We start from the raw sequence: 23,859 nt of genomic DNA, 5'->3' as shown, positions 1-23,859 counted from the left end.
GCTGGAAATACTCAACAGGTCAGGCAGCAACTGTGGAGGGAGAAGCAGAGTTAATGGCTGGAATTTTACCGTTGGGAATTGGCTCTCCTCCGAGGTGTCCATGAGGTAAAATGGAGGTCGATGACGTTGGGTCAGGTCCCCCGCGTCATGAAGCACAGACGCCATTTCACACACATAGACAATCGGGTGAGATCGAGTCTCCACTCGCCACCCTATTAAAACCAATTGAGAGGTCTTTAAGCTCGTTGAGAAAGCAATTGACAGCAAGTTTATGTTGGCTGTCTGATTTTACAGCTGTAAATCGAGTTGTGGGGCATCTCGGGAACCCGGCAGTTTTAAAAGAGTGGCAGGCAGTGTTTCAGTGAGGGAGTTGGAGGTACTGTTTTACTGCTTCTTTAATCTGATGTTATTTGTGTGACTTAACAATTGGTGTTAGTTGCAGCTTGTGCAGAAGGGTTCACCTGAGTGTTACTCACTCCTGCTCGGGCCCCAGCTGCTCTGAGTAATTGGGTGAAAGGAAGGGGGTTGTGTGTGCCTGTCCTAACAGCTGGATGCTAATACCCATGGTGATTGCATCTGGTCATCAGTACAACAATGGGAATTGTGCACTCTGGAGGTGGGTCATCTAATGAGGAGGACTATACCCCAAGGAGAGACAGGAGGACAACTTGCCAGGAGGACAACTGGACAGGAGGACAACTGGGCAGGGGAACGCGTAACCAGCAGGCCCAGTGCATCCTCAGTATGTGGGAGGGGGAGAAGGTGGCAGAGTGGAGGGATGGATACTTGGTGACAGGGGTTTTCCTCTGAAGACACGGCTAATGACACCAGTGAGAATCCCAAGGGATAATGCGGAGGAGCATTACAATGAGACCCATGCGGCCACCAGAGTGACCATTGAACAAACTATAGGTCTTCTAAAAATTAGATTTAGGTGTCTAGACCTCTCAGGTGGAGCCCTGCAGTGCGTGCCATCAAGGGTGTCCCGAATTATTGTCGTCTGCTGTGCCTTGCATAACCTGGCGATGGAGAGGGGAGAGGCCCTGGAGGATGATCAAAGTCAGCGTGAGGCTTCATCAGATGAGGATGGAGTTTCAGATCAGGAAAATGGGCAGCAGCCACAGGAGGGTCGGGGCGAGGAAGCTGAATGTCCGTTGGAGTTCAGTGCGAGAGAAAAACGGGAGGCTCTAATAGGCAGGCGTTTCTCTTGAGAGGATTTTCATCGAAAAATAATTGACATGGCAGTATGAGATGAGTTATTGTGAGGTTCTGAGAGGGAAGAGACACTCTCCTTCAGGGGGAGAGATGATCTGGCCATGCACACCTTCACATCATGATGAACCCAACCCAAGTGTGTGACTGCAGCTTCAGGAATGACCAACAACATGTTAAAAACTCATGTCACAAATTTTAGTATATTTTTTGTCTTCACAATTCAAATAAATAATTGGAAGGTGCACCAGTGGACCAGATGTGATGTTACTGTGATTTCTTTATATATTTGCGGGTGCTCTTGCGTGTGGATGATCTCTCGCTGCCAGACTCACCAGAGGCAGGTGACTGATCGGGCTGCCGCCCTGCTCTTGATGACTTTGGCGGTCATCCTCTGCCTGCTTGAGGCCGTGCAGGCTGTGGCATATCAGGGTGAACATGAGAATTCGCAGGAGCGCCCTCTGACACCCAGGGAGTTTGCTGTTCCGATGTCATTGGCAGAGGGAGCAAGGACCTGCAGGATGCATCAGGGGTGCCCTGAGAGGAGAGATCCTATATGTGATCTGCTGCCCCGTGCCCTCCTGAGGCTCTGCTGGTCTTCAATGGTAACCTCAGAAGGATGAGCAGCCTCGGCCTGTTGCCTGCACATCTGAGTCTGATCTCTGATGCTCTGGTCCAGGGAGGTCACACTCACTCTGAGGTCATGGATAGCATCCAGCACTGGCCCCTCCACTGCAGCCACCAATCTTTCAATGGAGGATGCCAGATGGATAAATGCCTGACAGTTTGGAGCAGACATGCCCTGGATGGACATTTCTTGAGTCTGAGTCATTGCACATAGCGTCTCTGGCAACTCTGCCAGATCTCCATGCACCTCATGCTGCATGTACATCTCCTGCCGAATGGCTGTTATCAGAGGCTTGTGGCTCTGCACTGGCCTGGCCTCCCACACTCCTCCGATAGTCGGAGACATCGGCCGGTACTGCCTTTGGTGGCTGGCCTGGCAACTGTGTTGTGCTTTCACCTGTATGTGAATATGTCTCCGCAGACACAATAATCCCAACTGTAGTGGATGTTTCTGCGCTGGCACTTGGTGAGGTGCGAGGATGTGACGGTGGACCCTCCTGAGGCTCCCTCCTCATCCCAGAGGTGGATGGTTGAGCCCGAGATGCTTCCTGGCCACTGCTGTGTTTCACCTGCAGGGAAAATCATATTGATCAGTTTGATCAGCACTCCAGCACTCGACTGCATTTTGGTCACATCTGTACGATTCCACTTTTGAGAGCACACTTCAGTGCATTAGACAATCGCTACACCACAGCCGCACCCTTCCCCTATACACCCTTCAACCACATGCTGGGTCACTCACTCTCATGGCCAGGCTCACCGGCCTCACCATCTGCTACAATGTGTCTTCCATCCTCCCCTGCTAGCATCAAGGCATCCTGCTCCATTCTGGTCAGGTATGCCTGATTAGCAACGCCACCACTGGTCTGGGACTCTCTCGTGCATTATGTGTCCTCTTATGTATACACAAAGACTTAGTTTAGACATATTAGTTGGTCGATCACACACTCACTCCGAGGGTTGGTTGTTGCATTTCACTGCTATGCCAATGCAGTGCACATTTGGATCACCTCTGGATCACCGAGCATCTCAGATTTGCCCATTTTGCGGCCCAATGCTTGGCAGCATGCAGTCCACCTCGCAGCGTGAGGACACATAGACCCTCCCTTGGTACATTAATGATGAGATGAATGCGAATGCCCCTTACCTGGGCAGAGCGCAGAAGGTCATTGACCCGCTTGTGGCACTGGAGCCATGTCCTCCTCACAATGCTGACCTCCTCTGCGGCCTCCAGTCCAGGCCCTCTTGGTCACTTGGGAGGGCCTCCTTCTCCCATCTGAATTGAGGAGGACCTCCCTCCTCGCCTCAACCGCCTGGAGGAGGACCTGCAGTGATCCTCTAAAAATGTAGGGGCCGTGCGGAAACTTCTCCCTTCCATTAGTGCTGTTTGGTTCTGCTGGGCACTGCCAGTCCTCCTGCAATCCTTGCAGGCACAGATCTCCACACCAACCACCAATTGTCTTCTTCTGCTGTCAGGTAAGAATATAATGGTCCATGGGATTGCTGCAAGCCTTATCAAAGGGTTTACAGCAGCCTTTTCCAGGTGTGGCCCCGCCCCCAACACTGCTCAGCATCCCGCCCACTGGCGCCCTTTTCAGTCACAAATACGCCGCAGTGCCGCTAATTAGCAGCCCTGCGCATGATGCTGGTGGCCGTGAGGCACGGAACGGAATCTGAGTCCTCATCCGCTTTCACCTCATCCGCTTCGGAGCCGCCGAGAGCGCCAAAATCCCAGCCAATATTTCAGGTCTGTGACCTTACATCAGAACGGTTGACTCTCAAAATGCCCTCTGAAATGGCCTAGCAAGACACTCAGTTAAAGGGCAATTAGCGATGGGCAATAAATGCTGGTCTAGCCAGCAACGTCCACATCTCACGAACGAATAAAAAAAGTCCAGCTCTAATCACTATGGCTGGGATGTGTTGGAGTCAAGGTGGCTCAGGTGTTGGAAGTTCAGAACTTACCCTGAGTGGCACATTAGATAATCCTGTTCTTGAGCCAGGCAGATTCATAGTACTTCTGAGTACTATTCCAGAATGACCAATCTGTTGTATCTGTCACTGGAGGCTGGTATTCCTTCCACTGAGCTCCACATAACATTTTGGTTTAATAATTTTTTATTCATTCATGGGCATCGTTGGCTAGGCCAGCATTTATTGCCCATCCCTAATAGCCCTTGAGAAGATGGTGGTGAGTTGCCTTCTTGAACCGCTGCAGTCCTTGGGATGTAGGTACACCAACAGGGCTGTTAAGAAGGGAGTTCCAGGATTTTGACCCAGCGACAGTGAAGGAATGGCGATATAGTTCCAAGTCAGGATGGTGTGTGGCTTGGAGGGGAACTTGCAGGTGGTGGCATTCCCATGCAACTGTTGCCGTTGTCCTTCTAGGTGGTGGAGGTCGTGGGTTTGGAAGGTGCTGTCTAAGGAGTCTTGGTGCATTTCTGCAGTGCATCTTTTAGATGGTTCACACTGCTGCCACTGTGCGTCGGTGGTAGAGAGAGTGAATGTTTGTGGATGGAGTGCCAATCAAGTGGGCTGCTTTGTTCTGGATGGTGTCGAGCTTCTTGAGTGTTGTTGGAGCTGCACCCATCCAGGCAAGTGGACAGTATTCCATCACACTCCTGACTTGTGCCTTCTAGATAGTGGACAGGCCTTGGGGAGTCAGGAGGTTAGTTACTCGCCGCAGGATTCCTAACCTCTGACCTGCTCTTGTAGCCACGGTATTTACATGGCTACTCCAGTTCATTTTCTCGTCAATGGTAAGCCCTAGGAAGTTTATAGTGGGGGATTCAGTGATTGTAATGCCATTGAATGTCAAGGGGAGATGGTTAGATTCTCTCTTGTTTGAGATGGTCGTTGCCTGGCCCTTGTGTGGCACAAATGTTACTTACCACTTATCAGCCCAAGCTACAAAAGTAATGGGAAAAATCTGGGTAATGTGGAAGGGCAGAAGGATTTGGGGTATTCAAATTCACAAGTGTAGATTTCTCAATCTAGTTTTGGTTTGGTAATTGTTCAACATGGTGATTGATACCCACACATGACCAAATCAAAATTTCTGCAAGGACAGGTGGCTGAGATTACAGGAAGTATGTCCAAGATGATCAGACAGTAATCTGCTCTGGTTGTATGTTTCCATTTACTGTAGTGATCGCCTGGGAAGTATTTACTTTGCCTTTGTAATTCATATCACAGATGAGTTCCTTACTAAACAATGGAGGTACCCGATTGAACTGCATGGAATCAGGAAGTACGGAAATGATTCCTACAGGATTTTTTGTGTTAAAGAATGGAAGGAGGTAAGAGTTAAAAAGAATATTTTATCTTTTAACGTGTCTTCTAGATTCAGGGCTATAAAGCTTACATAGAATTTACAACACAGAACAGGCCATTCAACCCACCAGGTTCATGCCTGTGTTTATGCTCCACATGAGCCTCCTCCCACCCTATGGGCTGAAATTGCAGCCATAAACATGAAGCCACCGCTATATTAGACGCGGTGGCTCATTTAAATGGCTGGGGCGGAACACCCACTGCCCCCCTCCCCCCCACCCCAATGACATGGAGGGAGCGGGCGGTCCGTCCCCGGTAATGGCATCAGGTGCCATTGCACAGGCACTGACACCATTTTTAAAGGGCTTCAAACCCTTCCTTTACCTAAATATTTAAAGTGATAGTCATTTAAAATTTATTTGAAATAATAAATAAATTTGTTCAGCTCCTCTCCCAACCCCCCAATAACCAAATAAATCATTCCTTGCCCTCTCCGCCCCCCCCAAATACATACCTTGTGTACCTGAACTTGTCCCACCAAAGTTCCTAAAGTTTTAACTTTACCCCTTCCCACCATCCCCTACACCGTTCAGATTAGATTGACCCCGCTCCCTCCTCCCGCACTGAATTACTTACCTGAACCCCCCCTCCACCAGTGTCCCGCATTGGATTTCCGGACGGAGATCTGAAGCCAGGGAGTTCCGGCCACTGGCACCAATATGGCATTGTAACGGATGGCGGGAGCAGGTAATTAATTTATTCATTCATTTTCATTTTTTTAGCCATGAGATTTTGGTCCCATCGTCGAGCGGTGGGGGAGCTGCCATGAGGCCTTGCCGCCACCGGCAATACTGGGTCGGACCTTCCCAGTCGGTGTCTCGGCCCATGGTGGGCCTCTGCAGGAGGCATTTTCCGCACCCCTACCCGCCACAACCCTCAAATCCAGCCCTACATCTCACCCTATCAGCATATCCTTTTTATTGCATTCTGGACACTCCTCACAGAAGTGCTCATTAGTTCTCTGCAGCATTCTGACCTTGTACAGCCATTACAACCACTGCAGCACCAATCTTTAATATGTGAATATATATATAATTTATATTTACAAAAGTTTATCAAAGCATTCTACCAGTTACAGTAAATGTAATGTTTTTAAAGTCTGGATCAATTTCTGCAACTGAAGGATGGGTAGGGCCAGGGAGGTGGGGAGAGGAAGAGGCTGAAACATAATCTGCTCCAGCACCCCCAGGCCAGTGAGTAAGGATGGCCACCCCAGCAACCATGACCCAATGACTGCCCCCCATCAGCCCAGCCTGTATGAAGCAAGTGAGGAAGGACTGACCCCCTGATCCCCGCTGTGTAGTTGGGGTCTCAGCTTGGGGAGCTACAGTTGACTGGTGCTCCAGAGTAGAACAAGGGGATAAAAAGTAATCGGGGGTCCTGCTCCATGCGTTTATTCGGTGGTTCCCTTCCGGAAAGTGTGCATCAGGCTTGTCAGCCAGCCTTCCCACCCACCACAGTCGAATAACCTGCCAGCACTCAGAAGGACACCCATTGAGGTAGATGTTGGGATGTATAGAGGTCAGAAGGTTGAGTCTCTCTCATAGGTTACTAGGACACTGATTGAAACACTTTTTCTTCCTAGTTGGGTTTGAATCCTGTCAGAGGGGAAGATGACTATCAAATTAGTTATATAGATCTGCTCAAAAGGTTCCTTGGTGGGTAAATGCAGCACATAATGCATTACTGAGCCTATAGGTCAGATGGTCTTCAGTTTGATGCCCTGTTTGTGCTGAGTCAGTAGATCTCAATCAGAGAAGGCATTACATAAAATTAGCTTCAGCATTCCAGAACTAGAGTTGGGGAAAATCAACCAGAGTTCTTGCTCTTATCATCATCCAGCGACTGTAAAGTGCGTGTTTGTTGACATGAGGTGTGAACAGAGTTGCACTTAGCTGTTATGCCCTACCTGTGGTTGAATAGCCCTCAACACCTACTGTCTAGGCTTACACGTAAAGACTGGTAAAGATCCAACAGTGTCCATGGAACAGTACTCCAACAAAAGTCCCTACTTTCAGCAGAAAACTGGGAAAAACACTTTGCTCCATGGGAGTAAACCAGTTTTTAGGCAACTTCGGCTTTCTCTCATGGTGTATACATGCAACACAAAGACTATTAACATTTGAACTAACCAGTTATGAGGTTTTTTTTAATGAATTGCAAACTCATTACGGAACATCTATTTTAGCATTGGAAATGATGTTGGAGTGTGATTGGCCTTTGGGAAATTGATTTGGTTCTGTTTCAACAATATATCAAGCGACACAGAATAAAGAATGGAAATTTCCTTGCAAATTTCACAATGTGGTGCAGAAACAAAGCGATTAGGGCATATAGATACATAGCGCCGTAAAACTGGGTGGACTTTATAAAGCATTTTAAAAAAAAATGCAAATAGAATTTTGGGCAAGAAATAAAATGCAAACCAACGTCAAGAGGTTATGATGGACAAGATAATGCTCAGCCATTTCTAGAATACTGTTCACCTTTAAGCTTCTTGCTATAGCAGGAATACAGTAGCCCGGAGACAGTGATATTTACCAGGGCAACTGTACGGATGAAGAGTTTAAAATATGAAGCTAGAGGACATATGGCTATATTTTCCTCAAATGGAGAAGATTGAAAGGGGAATTTGTTAGGTTTTCAAAATGATAACTTGAATGACAAGGTAAACATAAACAGTTTACAATCAGTAGTTGATAAGTACAAGGATAAATACAAGGATAATTTCAAGGGAAGGACTAGATACATAAAGAGGGAAATTAGAACAAAGTTTTGATGCAAAACAATTACAGCAATGTGGAATGATTGTCCCAAGTAGTTGGTGCTACATTGATGACAGTATTGAAAAAGAAAAATTAGTGAAAGAAGAATATAAAAGGATATGGAGAATGGCAGGCAAATGGGATTAATTTGGGAAGAAAGTGGGATTGTAAAATCAGATTGAGAACAGCACAAATTCAGCACAAGCAAGAAGCAAGTACATGTCGGTACTAACGACATAGGTAGAAAAAGGGATGAGGTCCTGCAAGATGAATTTAAGGAGTTAGGAGCTAAATTAAAAAGCAGGACCTCAAAGGTAGTAATCTCAGGATTACTTCCTGTGTCACGTGTTAGTGAGTATAGGAACAGAATAGACCAGATGAATGCATGGCTGGAGAAATGGTGCAGGAGGGAGGGATTTAGATTCCTGGGACATCGGGACAGGTTCTGGGGAAGGTGGGACCTGTACACCCAGGCAGGACCGGAACCGATGTCCTCACGGGGCGTTTGCTAGTGCTGTTGGGGAGGATATAAACTAGAATGGCAGGGGGATGGGAACCTGAGCGGGGAGACTGAGGAGGAGGAAACAAGGATAGAAACGAAAGACAGGAAACAAAAAGGCAAAAGTGGAAGGCATAGAAATCAAGGGCAAGAAACAAATAGGGTCATAGTGCAAAATAATGCTGAGATGACTAAGAATGTTAAAAAGACAAGCGTAAAGGCATTGTGTCTCAATGCGTGGAGCATTTGCAATAAGGTAGGCGAATTAACCACGCAAATAGGTGTAAATGGATAGGAAATAGTTGCGATTACAGAGACATGGCTGCAGGGTGACCAAGGATGGGAACTGAATATCCAAGAGTATTCAATATTTAGGAAGGACAGGCAAAAAGGGAAAGGAGGTGGAGTAGCGTTGTTAGTAAAGGAGGAAATCAATACAATAGTGAGGAAGGATATTAGCTCAGAGAATCCTGATGCGGAATCTGTATGGGTGGAGCTAAGAAACACCAAGGGGCAGAAAACGTTGGTAGGGGTTGTATATAAACTCCCAAACAGCAGTGGTGATGTAGGGGATGGCATTAAACAGGAAATTAGAGACGCCTGCAATAAGGGTGCAACTGTAATTATGGGTGACTTTCATCTACATATAGATTGGGCAAACCAAATTACCAATAATACTGTAGTGGAGGAATTCCTGGAGAGGGTGCGTGATGGTTCTTTGGACCAATATATTGAGGAACCAACTAGAGAACAGATCATCCTAGACTGGGTATTGTGTAATGAGAAAGGATTAATTAATGATCTTGTTGTACAGGGTCCCTTCGGGAAAAGTGACCATAACATGATAGAATTCTTCATTAAGATGGAGAGAGAGTTGATTCCAAAACTAGGGTCCTGAATCTAAATAATGGAAATTATGAAGGTATGAGACACGAGTTGGCTGTGATAGATTGGGGAGCATTACTTAAAGGGTTGACAGTGAATAGGCAATGGCTAGCATTTAAAGAGCGCATGGATGAATTATAACAATTGTTCATTCCTGTCTGGCACAAAAATAAAACAGGAAGGGTGGCTCAACCGTGGCTCACAAAATAAATTAGGGACAGCAATAGATCCAAGGAGGAGAAATATAAAATGGCCAGAACAAGCAGCAAATCTGAAGATTGGGAGCAGTTTAGAATTCAGCAAAGGAGGACAAAGGGATTGATTAAGAAGGGGAAAATAGAGTTTGAGAGTAAGCTTGCAGAGCACATAAAAACTGACTGTAAAAGCTTCTATAGATATGTGAAGAGAAAAAGATTAGTGAAGACAAATGTGGGTCCCTACAGTCAGAAACAGGGGAATTTATATTGGGGAACAAAAAAATGGCAGATCAATTCAGTACATACTTTGGTCTGTCTTCACAAAGGAGGACACAAATTACCTCCCAGAAATGTTGGGGAACATAGGGTCAATGTGAAGGAGGAACTGTATGAAATCAGTATTAGTAGGGAAATGGTGTTAGGGAAATTGATGGGATTGAAGGCTGATAAATCCCCAGGGCCTGATAATCTACATCCCAGAGTACTTAAGGAAGTGGCCCTAGAAATAGTAGATGCATTGCTGGTCATTTTTCAAAAATCTATAGACTCTGGAACAGTTCCAATGGATTGGAGGGTAGCTAATGTAACCCCACTATTTAAAAAAAGGAGGTAGAGAGAAAACAGGGAATTATAGACTGGTTAGCCTGACATCAGCAGTAGGGAAAATGCTCGAGTCCATTCGAAAAGATGTAATAGCAGAGCACTTGGAAAACAATGACAAGATCGGATCTTTTTCTGAGTGGCAAGCAGTGACTAGTGGGATACCGCAGGGATCAGTGCTAGGACGCCAGCTATTCACAATATATATTGATATAGATGAGGGAATTAAATGTAATATATACAAGTTTGCAGACAACACAAAGCTGGGTTGGAGTGTGAGCTGTGAGGAGGATGCAGAGAAGCTCCAGTGTGATTTGGACAGGTTGAGTGAGTGGGCAAATACATGGCAGATGCAGTATAACATGGATAAATGTGAGGTTATCCACTTTGATGGCAAAAACAGAGAGGCAGATTATTATCTGAACGGCGATAGATTGGGAAAGGGGGAGGTGCAGTGAGACCTGGGTGTCTTTGTGCACCAGTCGCTGAAAGTAAGCATGCAGGTGCAGCAGGCAGTTAAGAAGGCCAATGGCATGTTGGCCTTCATAGCGAGAGGATTCGAGTACAGGAACAAGGATGTCTTGCTGCAATTATACAAGGTCTTGGTGAGACCACATCTGGAGTATTGTGTGCAGTTTTGGTCTCCTTATCTGAGGAAGGATGTTCTTGCTATGGAGGGAGTGCAACGAAGGTTCACCAGACTGATTCCTGGGATGGCAGGACTAACATATGAAAGAGTTAGATATAATTCTTAGGGCTAATGGGATCAAGGGATATGGGGAGAAAGCAGGAACAGGTTACTGAGTTTGGATGATCAGCCATGATCGTATTGAATGGTGGAGCAGGCTCGAAGGGCCGAATGGCCTACTCCCTGCTCCTACTTTTCTATGTTTCTGAGAACTTAATGGTGTTACAACTAAGTGGGGAGTAATGCACTGTTAATTCAGTCCCAGTACTCCACAGGTCATAGCATATCAAATAGAGTTTTCCACCTACCGAAGAATAGCCAAATTAAGCAGTGTATTTCCCCCCCCCAGACTAAAGCACACTAAACCAGGATTCTTTAAACAACAACAACGTTAACTACTTATTAGAAAAGAAATAATAACTACTAATGAGATAAATCTATATATGAAAAAACCCTTATTCCTTTAACTCTCATGCACACACACATACATTGAGAAGAAACCGGTTAACCTGGGGGAAAAGATTTTTGGTTTACAGCTGTTTCTTAGGAATAGAAGGAATAATAAAAATAATTGAGGTTCACATTCTGGTAGAATGTTTTCGGTACCGTGAGGTGTCCCAGAGTCGTATAGTTGGATGCTACTCGAAGTCTCTCCAGACGAGGTTGATGAACAGTCTGTAATGGGTAGGCATTCACGGCAATTTAACTGCAGAAGGCGTCACATAGGTCTTCCATCAAGGGTGTAGCAACAGGCCGGATTGGGTTTTGGAAGCAGCAATCTAGCAGTAGAAGAATTCTTCAGATTTCAGGATTTCTTAGTACACATGAGGCAGCAGGATTCTCACTGGATGCAGGAATTCTTCAGAGACTGGAGGCAACCTTTCAAATGCAGGATTCCTTTTCAAAAGGTGCAAGTCTCCTGTATAGAGAGAGGTAACACTTTTCTGGGTCTTTTCTCCCTTGCTCCAGGCAGGCCAAGTAAGATTTCAAATGTCTGCCCTTTGTCCAATTCACTGGCTTTTTAAAGGGTCCAAGGTGAAAAAAACCAACCTGAACATGGTCACTTGTCCAGACACAGTGTATCTTGCCCTTCAAAAAAAAACTGCTCTGAGGAAAGGTAAAACCCCTGTGGTTTCCTTGGAACTGCTGGCCTTCCTGTTCTTGTACAAGTTCAACTTCCTTTCAAAGTACCCATAAAGTGTAACTCTTGTTATGAACTTCCTTTCAAAACATTGCATGAATTCCAACAATTTACAGATGTCTTCCACTGAGCAAAAAAAAATCCTTTTCTCAGTTTTTTAAAACACGTAGAATTCTAAGTTCTGAATACAGAAATAAAACCTTTGTAACAATGGCAACTCCCATGCTTTAAGAATTCTGTTTCTATGTTTAATTTTTTTTAAACTTGGTTTCACTTTGGGCTTTAAACTTTTTTTAAAAACTTCTTTTTATCTATAATATATTAAGAATTTTGCATAGGGTCACTTCTTCGCATTGTGCTTGCACTTCATCTGCTGCAATTTTATATCACGTGATTTGTCACTTTTTGCATTTCTGTCAGTCCTTTGCTTGTATTTACCTATGATTGACTGTGAATCTCCCCATTCCATTAGGCCAACCCCTTTTGTTGGTTTAATTCTGGCCCTGGTGTCTTGCAACAGTCATTTTGCATTTGCTAAAATAAATACAAGCATCAGCTAGTACAAATATTAAAGTTTTGAGAGTATCCATCACACTCCAAATGTTGCACCTTTTATAAAACCACAACAAATCACAACTGAAAATATTGTTTTAATGTACAAAATGAGAAAGAAGTCCCATATCTCCTCCTGTTTTCTTGGTCTTGAGGTAACTTGGGGTGCTTCTTGAGACATCAAGAACAGCCAAGCAGCTGCCACTCTAGGGAAAACTCCCAATAGCAGTATTAATTAGATTTGAATTGGCCTCACTATCTATATAGAGTACTTCCCTTCAGAGAGTACCTGAGTAGTGTTCTTAAAGGGGCAGCCTAGGTGGACCCCTAAACATTCCAACGTGCTCCTGATTCCAAACCAACCACTAACAGTTCCATCGGAGATCGGTGCTATTATAAGTCATCATTTAGCATCTCAACCGAAGTTGCACTTGGATTCCCTGAATGCCACACTGGAACTGACCATTAGGAGGTGGACAAAAGAGTAGCCTTCCCTCTGGCAACGTGCCTGATCTCACCTTTGCACCAGTACTCAGTGGCATGACAGTAAGAACTCAGTGTGATGAATTGTGGGCATAAAGCTACCTTCCTACCACACTCCAGACACACACAAATGGGAGCATTCTGAAAGAATGCGAGTGCATTCTCTTCTCATTGGTGTTTCTTTTTTGTTTCCCCAGGTACAGCCTCAAGATCACAAACTCAACAAATACTGGGCGTGGCTTTGGGAGAATCAGGAGACACTGGGCCTGTCCTGACCAGACACTACTCTGGTAATTCAGTGCTTTCATAAGCAGTATTTAGGCTGGAATTCTGTGCATCCTGATAACTCCAAAGTGCGGTATGATTAATGTCGCAGGCTGGATGTGAAAGAGACCCCATATCTCTCCATGCATTCTATTTATTCTATGTTAGCTAAGGAAATACAGTAATTAACTCCCTGCCATGTTGGATAAAGACACAGCAAGGAGTAGTACAAAGTCATGACAGGGCAAGTGACAGCAGTTTTAATTGTGCTGAGTTAGCCGATCTTTGTCATGTGCTACACTTAACCTCATCAGCCCTTAGACTAGATTGGGTTGGGGGGGAATGTTACTCAGATTCCTGCTTCTGATCACTATCTTGACACCCCACTGAGGAAGTGGACATTGGGTAAAAACAAGGTTCTATAATTATAGCTAGATCTGATCTTAAGTGGGAACAATATTAGCTACAGGTTTTGGTGATGTCACTTTGCTTTTTCTCAGTTGATTCTTTTCTCACCAGTGATGTCCCTAAAATATATGACATTGAAACTGAGATAATCATGTGCGATATAACTTCTTGTCCAACACTTCTGCCTCATTACACAGGGTGATGTATTCTGTCATATGTGCTATAGCTTTTATCACCAATATTTGAGATAAGCTAAGCTGAATATCTTTTTCACATTTTACAAGCAACTCTACATGGCAGCATAAACCCAGTGTTCATTACTCAGACTGGAAAGCTTGATGTACAGTAGTTTTTTACTCTTCACATCAGCTAAGTGACCATATTACAACACTTACCAGTTCTTAACTCACCTCAATCAATTTTGCAGCTTTACAGTGGTCATAAAGTGTTATTTGAACTATAGCTAGTGGAAGTGAGTTTTATAAAGAGGCTGTTGAGCTAGTTGGCATAAACTGCAGTATGCCAGAGAGGATGAAAAACTGAGAAAGCAATTAAGGATCGCAGATGAAGGGAGAAATAAATTTGGCTTTCTCACAGTCTGGGGTGTTGCTCTGTTTTTCAGTGTTGGCAATGCTAAAGAGTAACTCACCCTCTTCCTGGCATGCTGGGGGAGGATCCAGTCATTGTGGTCCATGTAGGTACCAACAACATAGGCAGGACAAGGAAAGAGGTTCTGCATAGTCAGTATGAGGAGCTAGGCACCAAATTAAGAAGCAGAACTGAAAGGTAATAATCTCTGGATTATTACCTGAGCCACGTGCAAATTGGAATAGAGCAAATAAGATTAGAGAAGACTGGTATGGTAGAAGTGGGTTCCAGTTCGCGGGGCACTGGCACCAGCCCTGGGGAAGTTGAAGGCTGTACCATTGGGACGGTCTACACCTGAACCATGCTGGGCCCAGTATTCTAGCAAGCTGCATAACTAGCTTAACATCTGTCATAGGGAAAATGTTAGAGTCAACATGGTTTTGTGAAAGGGAAAACATGTTAACTAATTTATTGGAGTTCTTTGAAGATGTAACCTGTGCTGTGGATAAAGGGGAACCGGTGGATATACTGTACTTAGATTTACAGAAGGCATTTGATGAGGTGCCACATCAAAGGTTATTGTGGAAAATAAAAGTTTTGGCATGGATAGAAGATTGTCTAAATAACTGGAAACAGAGAGTAGGCATAAATGGGCATTTTCTGGTTGGCAAAATCTAACAAGTGGTTGTGCTACAGAGATCAGTGTTAGGGCCTCAACTTTTTACAATTTATATAAATGACTTGGATGAAGGGACTGAAGGTATGGTTGTTAAACTTGGTGATAACACAAAGATAGGTAGGAAAGTAAGTTGTGAAGAGGACATAAGCAGGCTACAAAGGGAAATAGATAGGTTAAGTGAGTGGGCAAAGATCTGGCAAATGGAGAATAATGTGAGAAAATGTGAAATTCTCCATTTTGGCAGGAATAATAAAAAAGAAGCACATGATCTAAATGGTGAGAGATTGCAGAGCTCTGCGATGCAGAGGGATCTGGGTGTCCTAGTGCATGAATCGCAAAAGGTTAGTATGCAGGTACAGAACATAATTAGGAAAGCTAATAGAATGTTATTGTTTATTGCGAGGGGAATTGAATACAAAAGTAGGGAGGTTATGCTTCAGCTATACAGGGCATTGGTGAGACCATCTGGAGTTCTGTGTACAGTACTAGTCTCTTTATTTAAGGAAGGATGTAAATGCATTGGAAGCAGTTCAGAAAAGGTTTATCAGACTAATTCCTGGAATGGGTGGGCTGTCTTACGAGGAAAGATTGGACAGGCTAGGCTTGTATTCGCTGGAGTTCAGAAGAGTAGAGGCGACATGATTGAAACATATAAGATCCTGAGGGGTCTTGACAGGGTGGATGTGGAATGGATGTTTCCTCTTGTGGGAGAATCTAGAACTAGGCGTCACTGCTTAAAAATAAGGTTCGCCCATTTAAGGCACAGATGAGGAGAAAATGTTTTTCTCTGAGGGTCATGAGTCTTTGGAACTCTCTTCCTCAAAAGACGGTGGAAGCAGAGTCTTTGAATATTTTTAAGGCACAGCTAGATAGATTATTGATAAGCAAGGGAGTGACAGGTTATCGGGGGTAGGTGGGATTGTGGAGTTGAGATTATAATCATATAAGCCATGATGTTGTTGAATGGCGGAGCAGGCTCGAGGGGCCGAGTGGCCTACTCCTGCTCCTAATTTGTATGTTCGTATGTAGGTTTACCGTGAACCCCGAACACCTACCTCACTTCATACCACTTACCCTTTTCCTCTTTATCTAACCTTGTGTGTGTGTGTGTGTGTGTGCAAGTGAATGCGTGTGTGGATGTGGTTGTGACCATTTTGGGAATGAATATTGCTCAATAAATACTTAATCTTCTGTTTTAAACCTGCAAGAAAACCTGGCACTGTCTGTTCGTTTGACAAATAAAACACAAGTGGTTAAAACCCTAGCAACAAAAAAACTTGCTGCTGTCTGTTGGGAGGTGAACAGTGGGAACCACCCACACCCCTTACCAGCTGGCTGTAATAAACTGGGGGCTTGAAGCTGGCATCTGAACCATCAGATAAGCGAGAGATTTGAAAACGGGAGGAAAATTGACCTCTAAAATTGTGGAAAAGTAAACAAACAAATTTTCTTGTATTCTTCTGTTTTTTCTCCACGGTGATAGAAACAAAATACATGGCTGCTTTTAATGCTAAGGAGTTTGTTCAGCAGGCAGACATATCCCATGATAAGATAAATAAATTAAGTATTGAAGATTTTAAAAGCTTAGATACAGAAGTGAGAGTTACTTTCAAACAAAAAGCAAAGAAACCTGAAATGGTGAAGAGTCTAGCTAACTATTTTAAATTTACCCCTGAACCAGAAGAAGAAAGCCTGGAATCTGAATCTGAAAATGTAATCCTAGTTAGAATTCGGTTGCAGATGAAAAGGGAAGAAATACATTTGCGGTTAAAAAGAGAGATGCAGTTTCAGAAGGAAAAGGAGGAAAGAGAGGCAAAACAGTTTGAGTTAGAAAGGCTTTGAGTGCAAGATGAAAATGCCACAAGTCAATCAAACCTTATCTGCAACTCAGAGCCAAACTTTGATCTACTGAGCCACTCAAAGCTAGTGCCAAAATTTAGTGAGGAGGAAGTTGAGTCATAATTTGTTTCTTTTGAGAAAATAGCTACCAGGCTAAAATGGTCAAAAGAATATTGGACTCTTCTCTTACAAGGCGAGTTCGTGGGTAGGGCTCCTGCAGCTTTTTCTTTGCTATCATAAGAGAGTTTCTCTGACTACGAACAAACTAAAACGGAAATACTAAATGCATATGAGTTAGTACCCGAAGCCTATCAACAGAAATTCAGACGCACTTGGAAAAGACCCACCCAGGCTTACATTGAATTTGAACAATTTAAACAAATGGTTTTTGACTGCTGGATATGATCTGTCAAGCTACAACATTCAGATGAAAATTTGAGAGAAGTGATGTTGCTGAAAGAATTTAAAAATAGCATCCCAGTTAATATAAGAACCCAGATTGAAGAACAAAAAGTTACAAGGGTAAGAGAAGCTGTAGAAATGGCTGACGACTATGAGTTAATACATGGACCCCTAACTCAGAATAAATTTGGGTCAAGTAACTCTTACAGGCTAGGGAGAGATAGGAGGGATGCAGATGAAGCAGAAATGGCATCAAGAGAAAAGGAGTGTAGAGAAGGAAAACCAGATCAGTCTCCAACTTTTAAAAGAAGGAACCCAGATGATAAACCATTAGGGGCACACCCAATGTGTTTCCAGTGTGGAAAATCTATGCAAGACAAGGCAGATTGTTGGTATTCCAAAAAATCCACCAAGGGGGCACTGCAGACAAGCCAGTGCCCATAGCTATGAAATAGTAAGCATGTGTTCCAACATAACCCAGGAACAGAATACCTACCAGAAATTTTTACTCAAAGGAAAAATTACTCCTTGTGTATCCCAGGCACCAGGCAAAGAGATCGCCATCCTCAGGGATGCCGGCTGTTTTCAGACACTACTGGCAGCCACTTTTACAGAAGTGCCACCTGAAAGCAGAGCAAATACCACGGTATTAGTAAAAAATGCTTGAAGGCTCCCTTAGTTAAAGTTTACCTGCAGAGTAAGTTGGTCACCAAGGTAGTGATGGTCAGGGTCGTTCTGAGCTTACCAAGGCAGGGGGCCGACCTATTTCTGGGCAATGACTTGGCAGGAAGCACAGTATTGTATTTGGAGCAGTCCACAGAGACTGGAGAAACTGAGGGGAACAAACAAAACTCTGCACAGCTGCAGAGGGCTGAGGAAGTCCCAAAAATCCCACAGGAGGCGATAGGACCGGTAAAGATTAAAGAGGCTGAAGGAAAGCCAGTAGAATTTAAGAAGTCCAAGATAGAGCTAGTTAAATTTAAAGAGGCTAAGATAGAGCCAGAGGAAGTTAAAAGAGCTGAGAAAAAAGCAGCAGAGGTTGAAAGGAGTGCACGAGAGGTATCTTCTTTACAGATTTAAATGGAGACAAGGAAAAGTTCCCAAACAGGCAAGCCAAGAGTGAGGGAGATGCCTCATTTAGCTGAAGTGGCACAGGGGTGTGCAGCAGAAGCTGGATAACCACCTGTGAGCAGTAGTGCCCCAGAGGACATGGGCAAGTTTAAGGAAAATCCATCCCCAATGTAAAGGGAAAAAGGGAAGGTAAAATGCCCTAAGATAAACAACACTAGTGAAAGCCACAAGAAAACTAAAAGTGAGGTCAGCGTGGATGTGCCCATTGAAGAAACAAAGGGTCAGGTTCTAAATCCAAAGTTAGCCAAACTCAGCAAAACATATCCAGAACTCACTAAGGACAAAGTGTAGAAGGAGAACCCAGACGGCTCACAGGGGCTAAAAAACCATTTATTACCCACTGTCACCCTAGAAACAAGAATTATCAATGTGCCAGAACCTGCACTATTAAATCCATGTGCTGTGGAACCAGTAGTTAAGGGGTTAAGACCTGTATAGGCAGTGAAAATTGACAACAGCCAGGAGCAAGGCATAGAATGTAAGAGCAGGAAGGTTATGATGGAGCTGTATAAAATGCTAGTTAGGCCACAGCTGGAGTACTGTGTACAGTTCTGGTCACCACACTGTAGGAAGGATGTGATTGCACTGGAGAGGGTGCAGAGGAGATTCACCAGGATGTTGCCTGGGCTGGAGCATTTCAGTTATGAAGAGAGACTGGATAGGCTAGGGTTGTTTTCCTTAGAGCAGAGAAGGCTGAGGGGGGACCTGATTGAGGTATACAGAATTATGAGGGGCATTGATCAGAAAGATAGGAATAAACTTTTTCCCCCAGCAGAGGGATCAATAACCAGGGGGCATAGATTTAAAGTAAGGGGCAGGTTTAGAGGGGATTTGAGGTAAAATGTTTTCACCCAGAGGGTGGTTGTAATCTGGAACACACTGCCTGAAGGGGTGGTAGAGGCAGGAACCCTCACAACATTTAAGAAGTATTTAGATGTGTACTTGAAACGCCACAACTTGCAAGGCTACGGGCCAAGTGCTGGAAAATGGGATTAGAATAGATAGGTGCTTGATGGCCAGCACAGACATGATGGGCCAAAGGGCCTGTTTCTGTGCTGTATAACTCTCTGACTCGAACAATGCAGTAAGGAAATATGCAGATTACAAGCCTTGAAACAGAAAAGGTGCCTCTCCAACAGTCTCCCATACTGCAAACAGATACTGAAGAGATCCAATCCTGTTTCAACACCACATATCTGGGATTTTAAAATGGGAAATGGATTTTTAAAAACATGAAATTTTCTAAACAGAAGATTTCTTGGGGCAAAATTTCAATGCCCAAAAAGGAAATCCAATTATAATTGGGCCTCATCCAAAGAAAGGATGATGTAAAACTCCAACTTGAAAAAGATATGGCTGTTACAGACAATGCCAACTGCAGCAGCTGTAAAATTGAGGTATTAATGTCATGTGTGTAGTGGTGTGACCCCTATACCTTCCTACTTTCTTCCTTTCTTTCTAAACCAAAAAATGAAACAACAACGAATTTTTTGGGAAGGTGTCACGCTCACATGGAGTGCTGCGATTGAAACTACAGAACCCAACTGAAGGGTTCTAAAAATTGACTTTTCCTTTAAAAAAAAGTGGACAATATGCTGCAAAATGGCTGCTGAAAGTGAAATGACCCGGCCCTGTACATTCAAACAATCTTTCTGTCTGTTAAGGACAAAAGGATACATTCCAAGCTCAGAGGTGTCAATTACACCCATATTGAACCCATCAAGAGACAATTTTGAATTAAATGCAGACGAGGTGACCACTTTGCAGAACACCTCCATTCAGTCCGTAAGCATGACTCCAAGCTTCCGGTCGCCTGTCATTTTAATTCTTCACCTTGCTCCCACTCTGACCTCTCTTGCCTCGGCCTCCTTCAGTGTTCCAATGAAGTTCAACACAAGCTTGAGGTACAGCACCTCATCTATCGATGAGCCACTTTGCGTTCTTCCAGTCTCAACATTGAGTTCAATAATTTCAGATTTTAAGCTGTGCCCCAATTTTATTTTGTTTTTCTTCCTGGTTTGGGTTTACATTTTGTTTGTTTTCGGACGGCAGCTGTTCATCAGTCTGCCATTCATACCTCCTCTAAATACATCTTTTGTTTCTTTACTTGCCTCATTACCACTCCCTTTTGCCTTCTACCATCTGGCATAGCGAGAGCTTACGTCCTCAAAGCAGCCTGGGAAAGACAGCTTTCTTCAAACTGGTTCATTCAGGCCTTCTATCTACAAAGTGCACCCTGCTGTTCTTTTGCAAGCTGCAGGTTGACTTCTTCTGACAGGGTCAAATGTAACCTCAGTATTGTGAGCTCCAGATCCTGTAAATACCCCAATGGGTTTATTGAAGACCATTAGACCTGTTGTTCATTGATACTAGCGCAGAGAAAATTGATCACAAATGACAACTGGTTTTAGCCAATGGAAATACAATTTTGGATCAATTTTGTGAAATTGCTCGCCTATGGAGGTAAATGCAATTCCCTGCTCTCACTTCATCTGCCTAATCACTCTCATGGTCTCACAATGTTATTATAATCTGCAATTGCAACAGTTCTTGATAGCCCCAAAGTGGCTTCAAATACTACTTTAATAGCTTTTGCTTTCCTTACCTTTGTAGTTACAACAAAATGCTGCTACCGGCCTCTAGCTTCAGTTTGTTTGTGATTTCAGCTGCATGGGTAAGGAAAGCTTTGGTCACACTGTCTGCTCTTGGGCCTGCTCTGGCTGCAGTCACACAGACCCCATCCCAGGACTCACGGCTGCGAATATCCTTTTTGTGGCGATGTGCCTTGGCTCGATTATTCATAGTACAGACACCATCAGCTATTCTAACTTGAGAGTCACCTTTTGTTATGTGTGCACCATCTTGTCCAAGGCAGATAATGGCTGTCCCGCTGATTCAGAAGGGAACTGGCCAGTGGTCTTAAGTATCCCAGGGACATTGAACACTGCAATTGAAAAGCAAAGAATGTGCGGATCTACTCACAACTAAATGATCAATTCCTGTGCCTGTCTCAACCCCCAGCCAATGCTACATGATTGATGTAGCTCAAAATGGCATGATCAAAGTCACAATTGAGACCCCATTTGTTCCGGGTCTATAGGTTCATCAGCTACTTGATAATCTTGGTAATGTAGGCAATGTATATTGATCATTCCGTGCAATTTCTGTCAGTTAAGGGAACAAATCAGTCCCTGGGACTGACTGGATAGCTCCATGGAGAGCCAGCATGGACTCGATGGGCCGAATGGCCTCCTTCTGTGCCATAAATGACTCTTTGACTATGAAAAGCCCAGCCTCAGGTTTCTTACCATTCACAAGCATTGGTATTTCAAGTGGCAGAAGAGAGGTCAGCCATTTAGACGTCCTTAAGCTCCAGTGGTACATATGAACATTAGAATTCGGAGCAAGAGTAGGCCATTCAGCCCCTCGAGCCTGCTCCACCATTTGATAAGATCATGGCTGATCTGATTGCGGCCTCAACTCTAGTTTTCTGTCTACCTGTCTACCATTTGACTCCCTTGTCAATCAAGATTCTAACTCATCCTTAAAAATATTCAATGACCCAGCCTCCACTGCTCTCTGGGGAAGAGAATTCCACAAACAACCCTCTGAGAGAAAAAAAATCTCTTTATTTCTGTCTTAAATGGGAGTCCCCTAATTTTTAAACTGTGTACCTTGGTTCTAGTCTCTCCCATAAGGGGAAACATCCTCTCATCATCCATCCTGCCAAGTCCCCTCAGGATCTTACATGTTTCAAGAAGATCACCTCTCATTCTTCTAAACTCCAATGGATACAGGCCCAATCTGTCCAACGGTTCTTCATAAGGCAACCGCTTCATCCCAGGAATCAGTCGAGTGAACCTTCTCTGAAATGATTCTAATGCAATTGTATCCTTTCTTAAGTAAGGAGACCAAAACTGTACACAGTACTCCAGATGTGGTCTCACCAATCCCCTGCACAACTGTAACAAAACTTCCTTACTTTTATATCCCATTCCCCTTGCAATAAATACATTTCATTTGCCTTCCTAATCACTTGCTGTACCTGCATACTAACTTTTTGTGAATCATATACGAGGACACCCAGATCTCTCTGAACCACAGAGTTCTGCAATCTCTCTCCATTTAAATATATAGCTTTCTATTCTTCCTGCCAAAGTGGACAAGTTCACATTTTCCCACATTATACTCAATCTGCCAAATCTTTGCCCACTCACTTAACCTATCTATATCCCTTTGCAGACTCTTTATGTCCTCTTCACAATTTACTCTCCTACCTATCTTTGTGGCATCAGCAAATTTAGCAGCCAAATTTAGCAATTCAGTCCCTTCATCCAAACCATTTATATAGATTGTAAATAGTTGAGGCCCCAGCACTGATCCCTGTGGCACTCCACTAGTTACAGTTTGCCAACCAGAAAATGCCCCATTTATACCTACTCTCTGCTTCCTGTTAACTAACCAATCCTCTATTTATGTTAATATGTTACCCCCTACAACAGTGTTGTCCAACATACAGCCTGCAGGCCAGGATCCGGCCCACCAAAGGTTTCCATCCAGCCGACAGATGCAAACTGTACCCGGGGCTGTTCCTCATCCTCCCCAGGGCTCCATGACTGGAGATGGGAAATTTCCCTTTGTCTTCTTCTTGCCTTTTATAAAAACGTTGCGCTGTCAGTTTCACAGCTTCTAAAAGAGGAACGCGCATCCCAACTTTGACAGATTCGGGGTTTTCCAACTTTTTTTAAAAGCCTGCCGGAAAACCCCAAATCTGTCCGATGTTGGGAAGCGCGCTCCTGCTTCAGCAACTGTGAAACTCAGCGCGATGTTTTAAACAAACTGACCAACCACAAAGCTGCTGTGCTGAGTGCTCCCGCTCACTGCAACTGTTGGGGGGGGGGGCGGGGGAGGCAAACAAAAAGAGACAGAGGGGGACAGAGAGACAGAGAGGGGAAACAAAAAGAGATTGTGGGGACAGAAAAAGTGGGGGGGGGGGGGAAGGAAACAAAATACTTAAAATGATAGACAGGGTAGATGCAGCTAAGATGTTTCCCCTGGTTGGGGAGTCTAGAACCACGGGACACAATTTCAAAATAAGGGGGAAGCCACTTAGGACAGAGATGAGGGGAAATTTCTTTACTCAGAGGGTTGTGAATGTTTGGAATTCTCTACCCCAGAGAGCTGTGGAAGCTCAATCATTGAGTATGTTTAAAGCAGAGATTGACAGATTTCTAAACACAAATGACATATGGGGATAGAAGGATAGTGTGGGGAAAAAGACATTGAAGTGGATGATCAGCCATGATCATATTGAATGGTGGGGCACACTCGATGGGCTGAATGGGCTACTCCTGCTCCTATGTTCCTAACAGAGAGAAGGGAACACGGGGGGTGGGGGGCAGGGAACAGAGAGAGAGAGAGAGAGAGTGGGGAACGGGGGGCGGGGTAGAAACAAAGAGAGAGAGGGGACAGAGAGAGAGAGAGGGAACAAAACAGAGGGAGAGAGGGAGAGCAGAGAGGGGGGGAAACAGAGAGAGGGGGCAGAGAGAGGGGGAACAGAGAGAAG

The 23,859-nt window shown here is 44.3% G+C and overlaps 1 protein-coding gene across 3 annotated transcripts in view; it reads right to left on the bottom strand.

Moving 5' to 3' along the window:
- Positions 1-23,859, bottom strand: part of mbd4 (methyl-CpG binding domain protein 4) — a 136,187-nt gene that overhangs the window by 24,294 nt on the left and 88,034 nt on the right. For 2 of the 3 annotated variants that reach the window (XM_068051342.1, XM_068051341.1), the window contains one exon: positions 1,455-2,408. The exons of the other annotated variant lie outside the window; for it this stretch is intronic. In XM_068051342.1, coding sequence (XP_067907443.1) covers positions 2,088-2,408 — 321 coding nt within the window. In that variant the 3' untranslated portion in view covers positions 1,455-2,087. Of the gene's footprint in view, positions 1-1,454; positions 2,409-23,859 lie in introns of those variants that run through there. 3 annotated transcript variants of the gene reach the window in all.

The sequence above is a fragment of the Heterodontus francisci genome, chromosome 19, assembly GCF_036365525.1.
Source record: "Heterodontus francisci isolate sHetFra1 chromosome 19, sHetFra1.hap1, whole genome shotgun sequence".
Classification (NCBI taxonomy): Eukaryota; Metazoa; Chordata; class Chondrichthyes; order Heterodontiformes; family Heterodontidae; genus Heterodontus; species Heterodontus francisci.
Note: the sequence above shows the minus strand (reverse complement) of the source record. Positions and strands in the feature narration are given on the sequence as shown.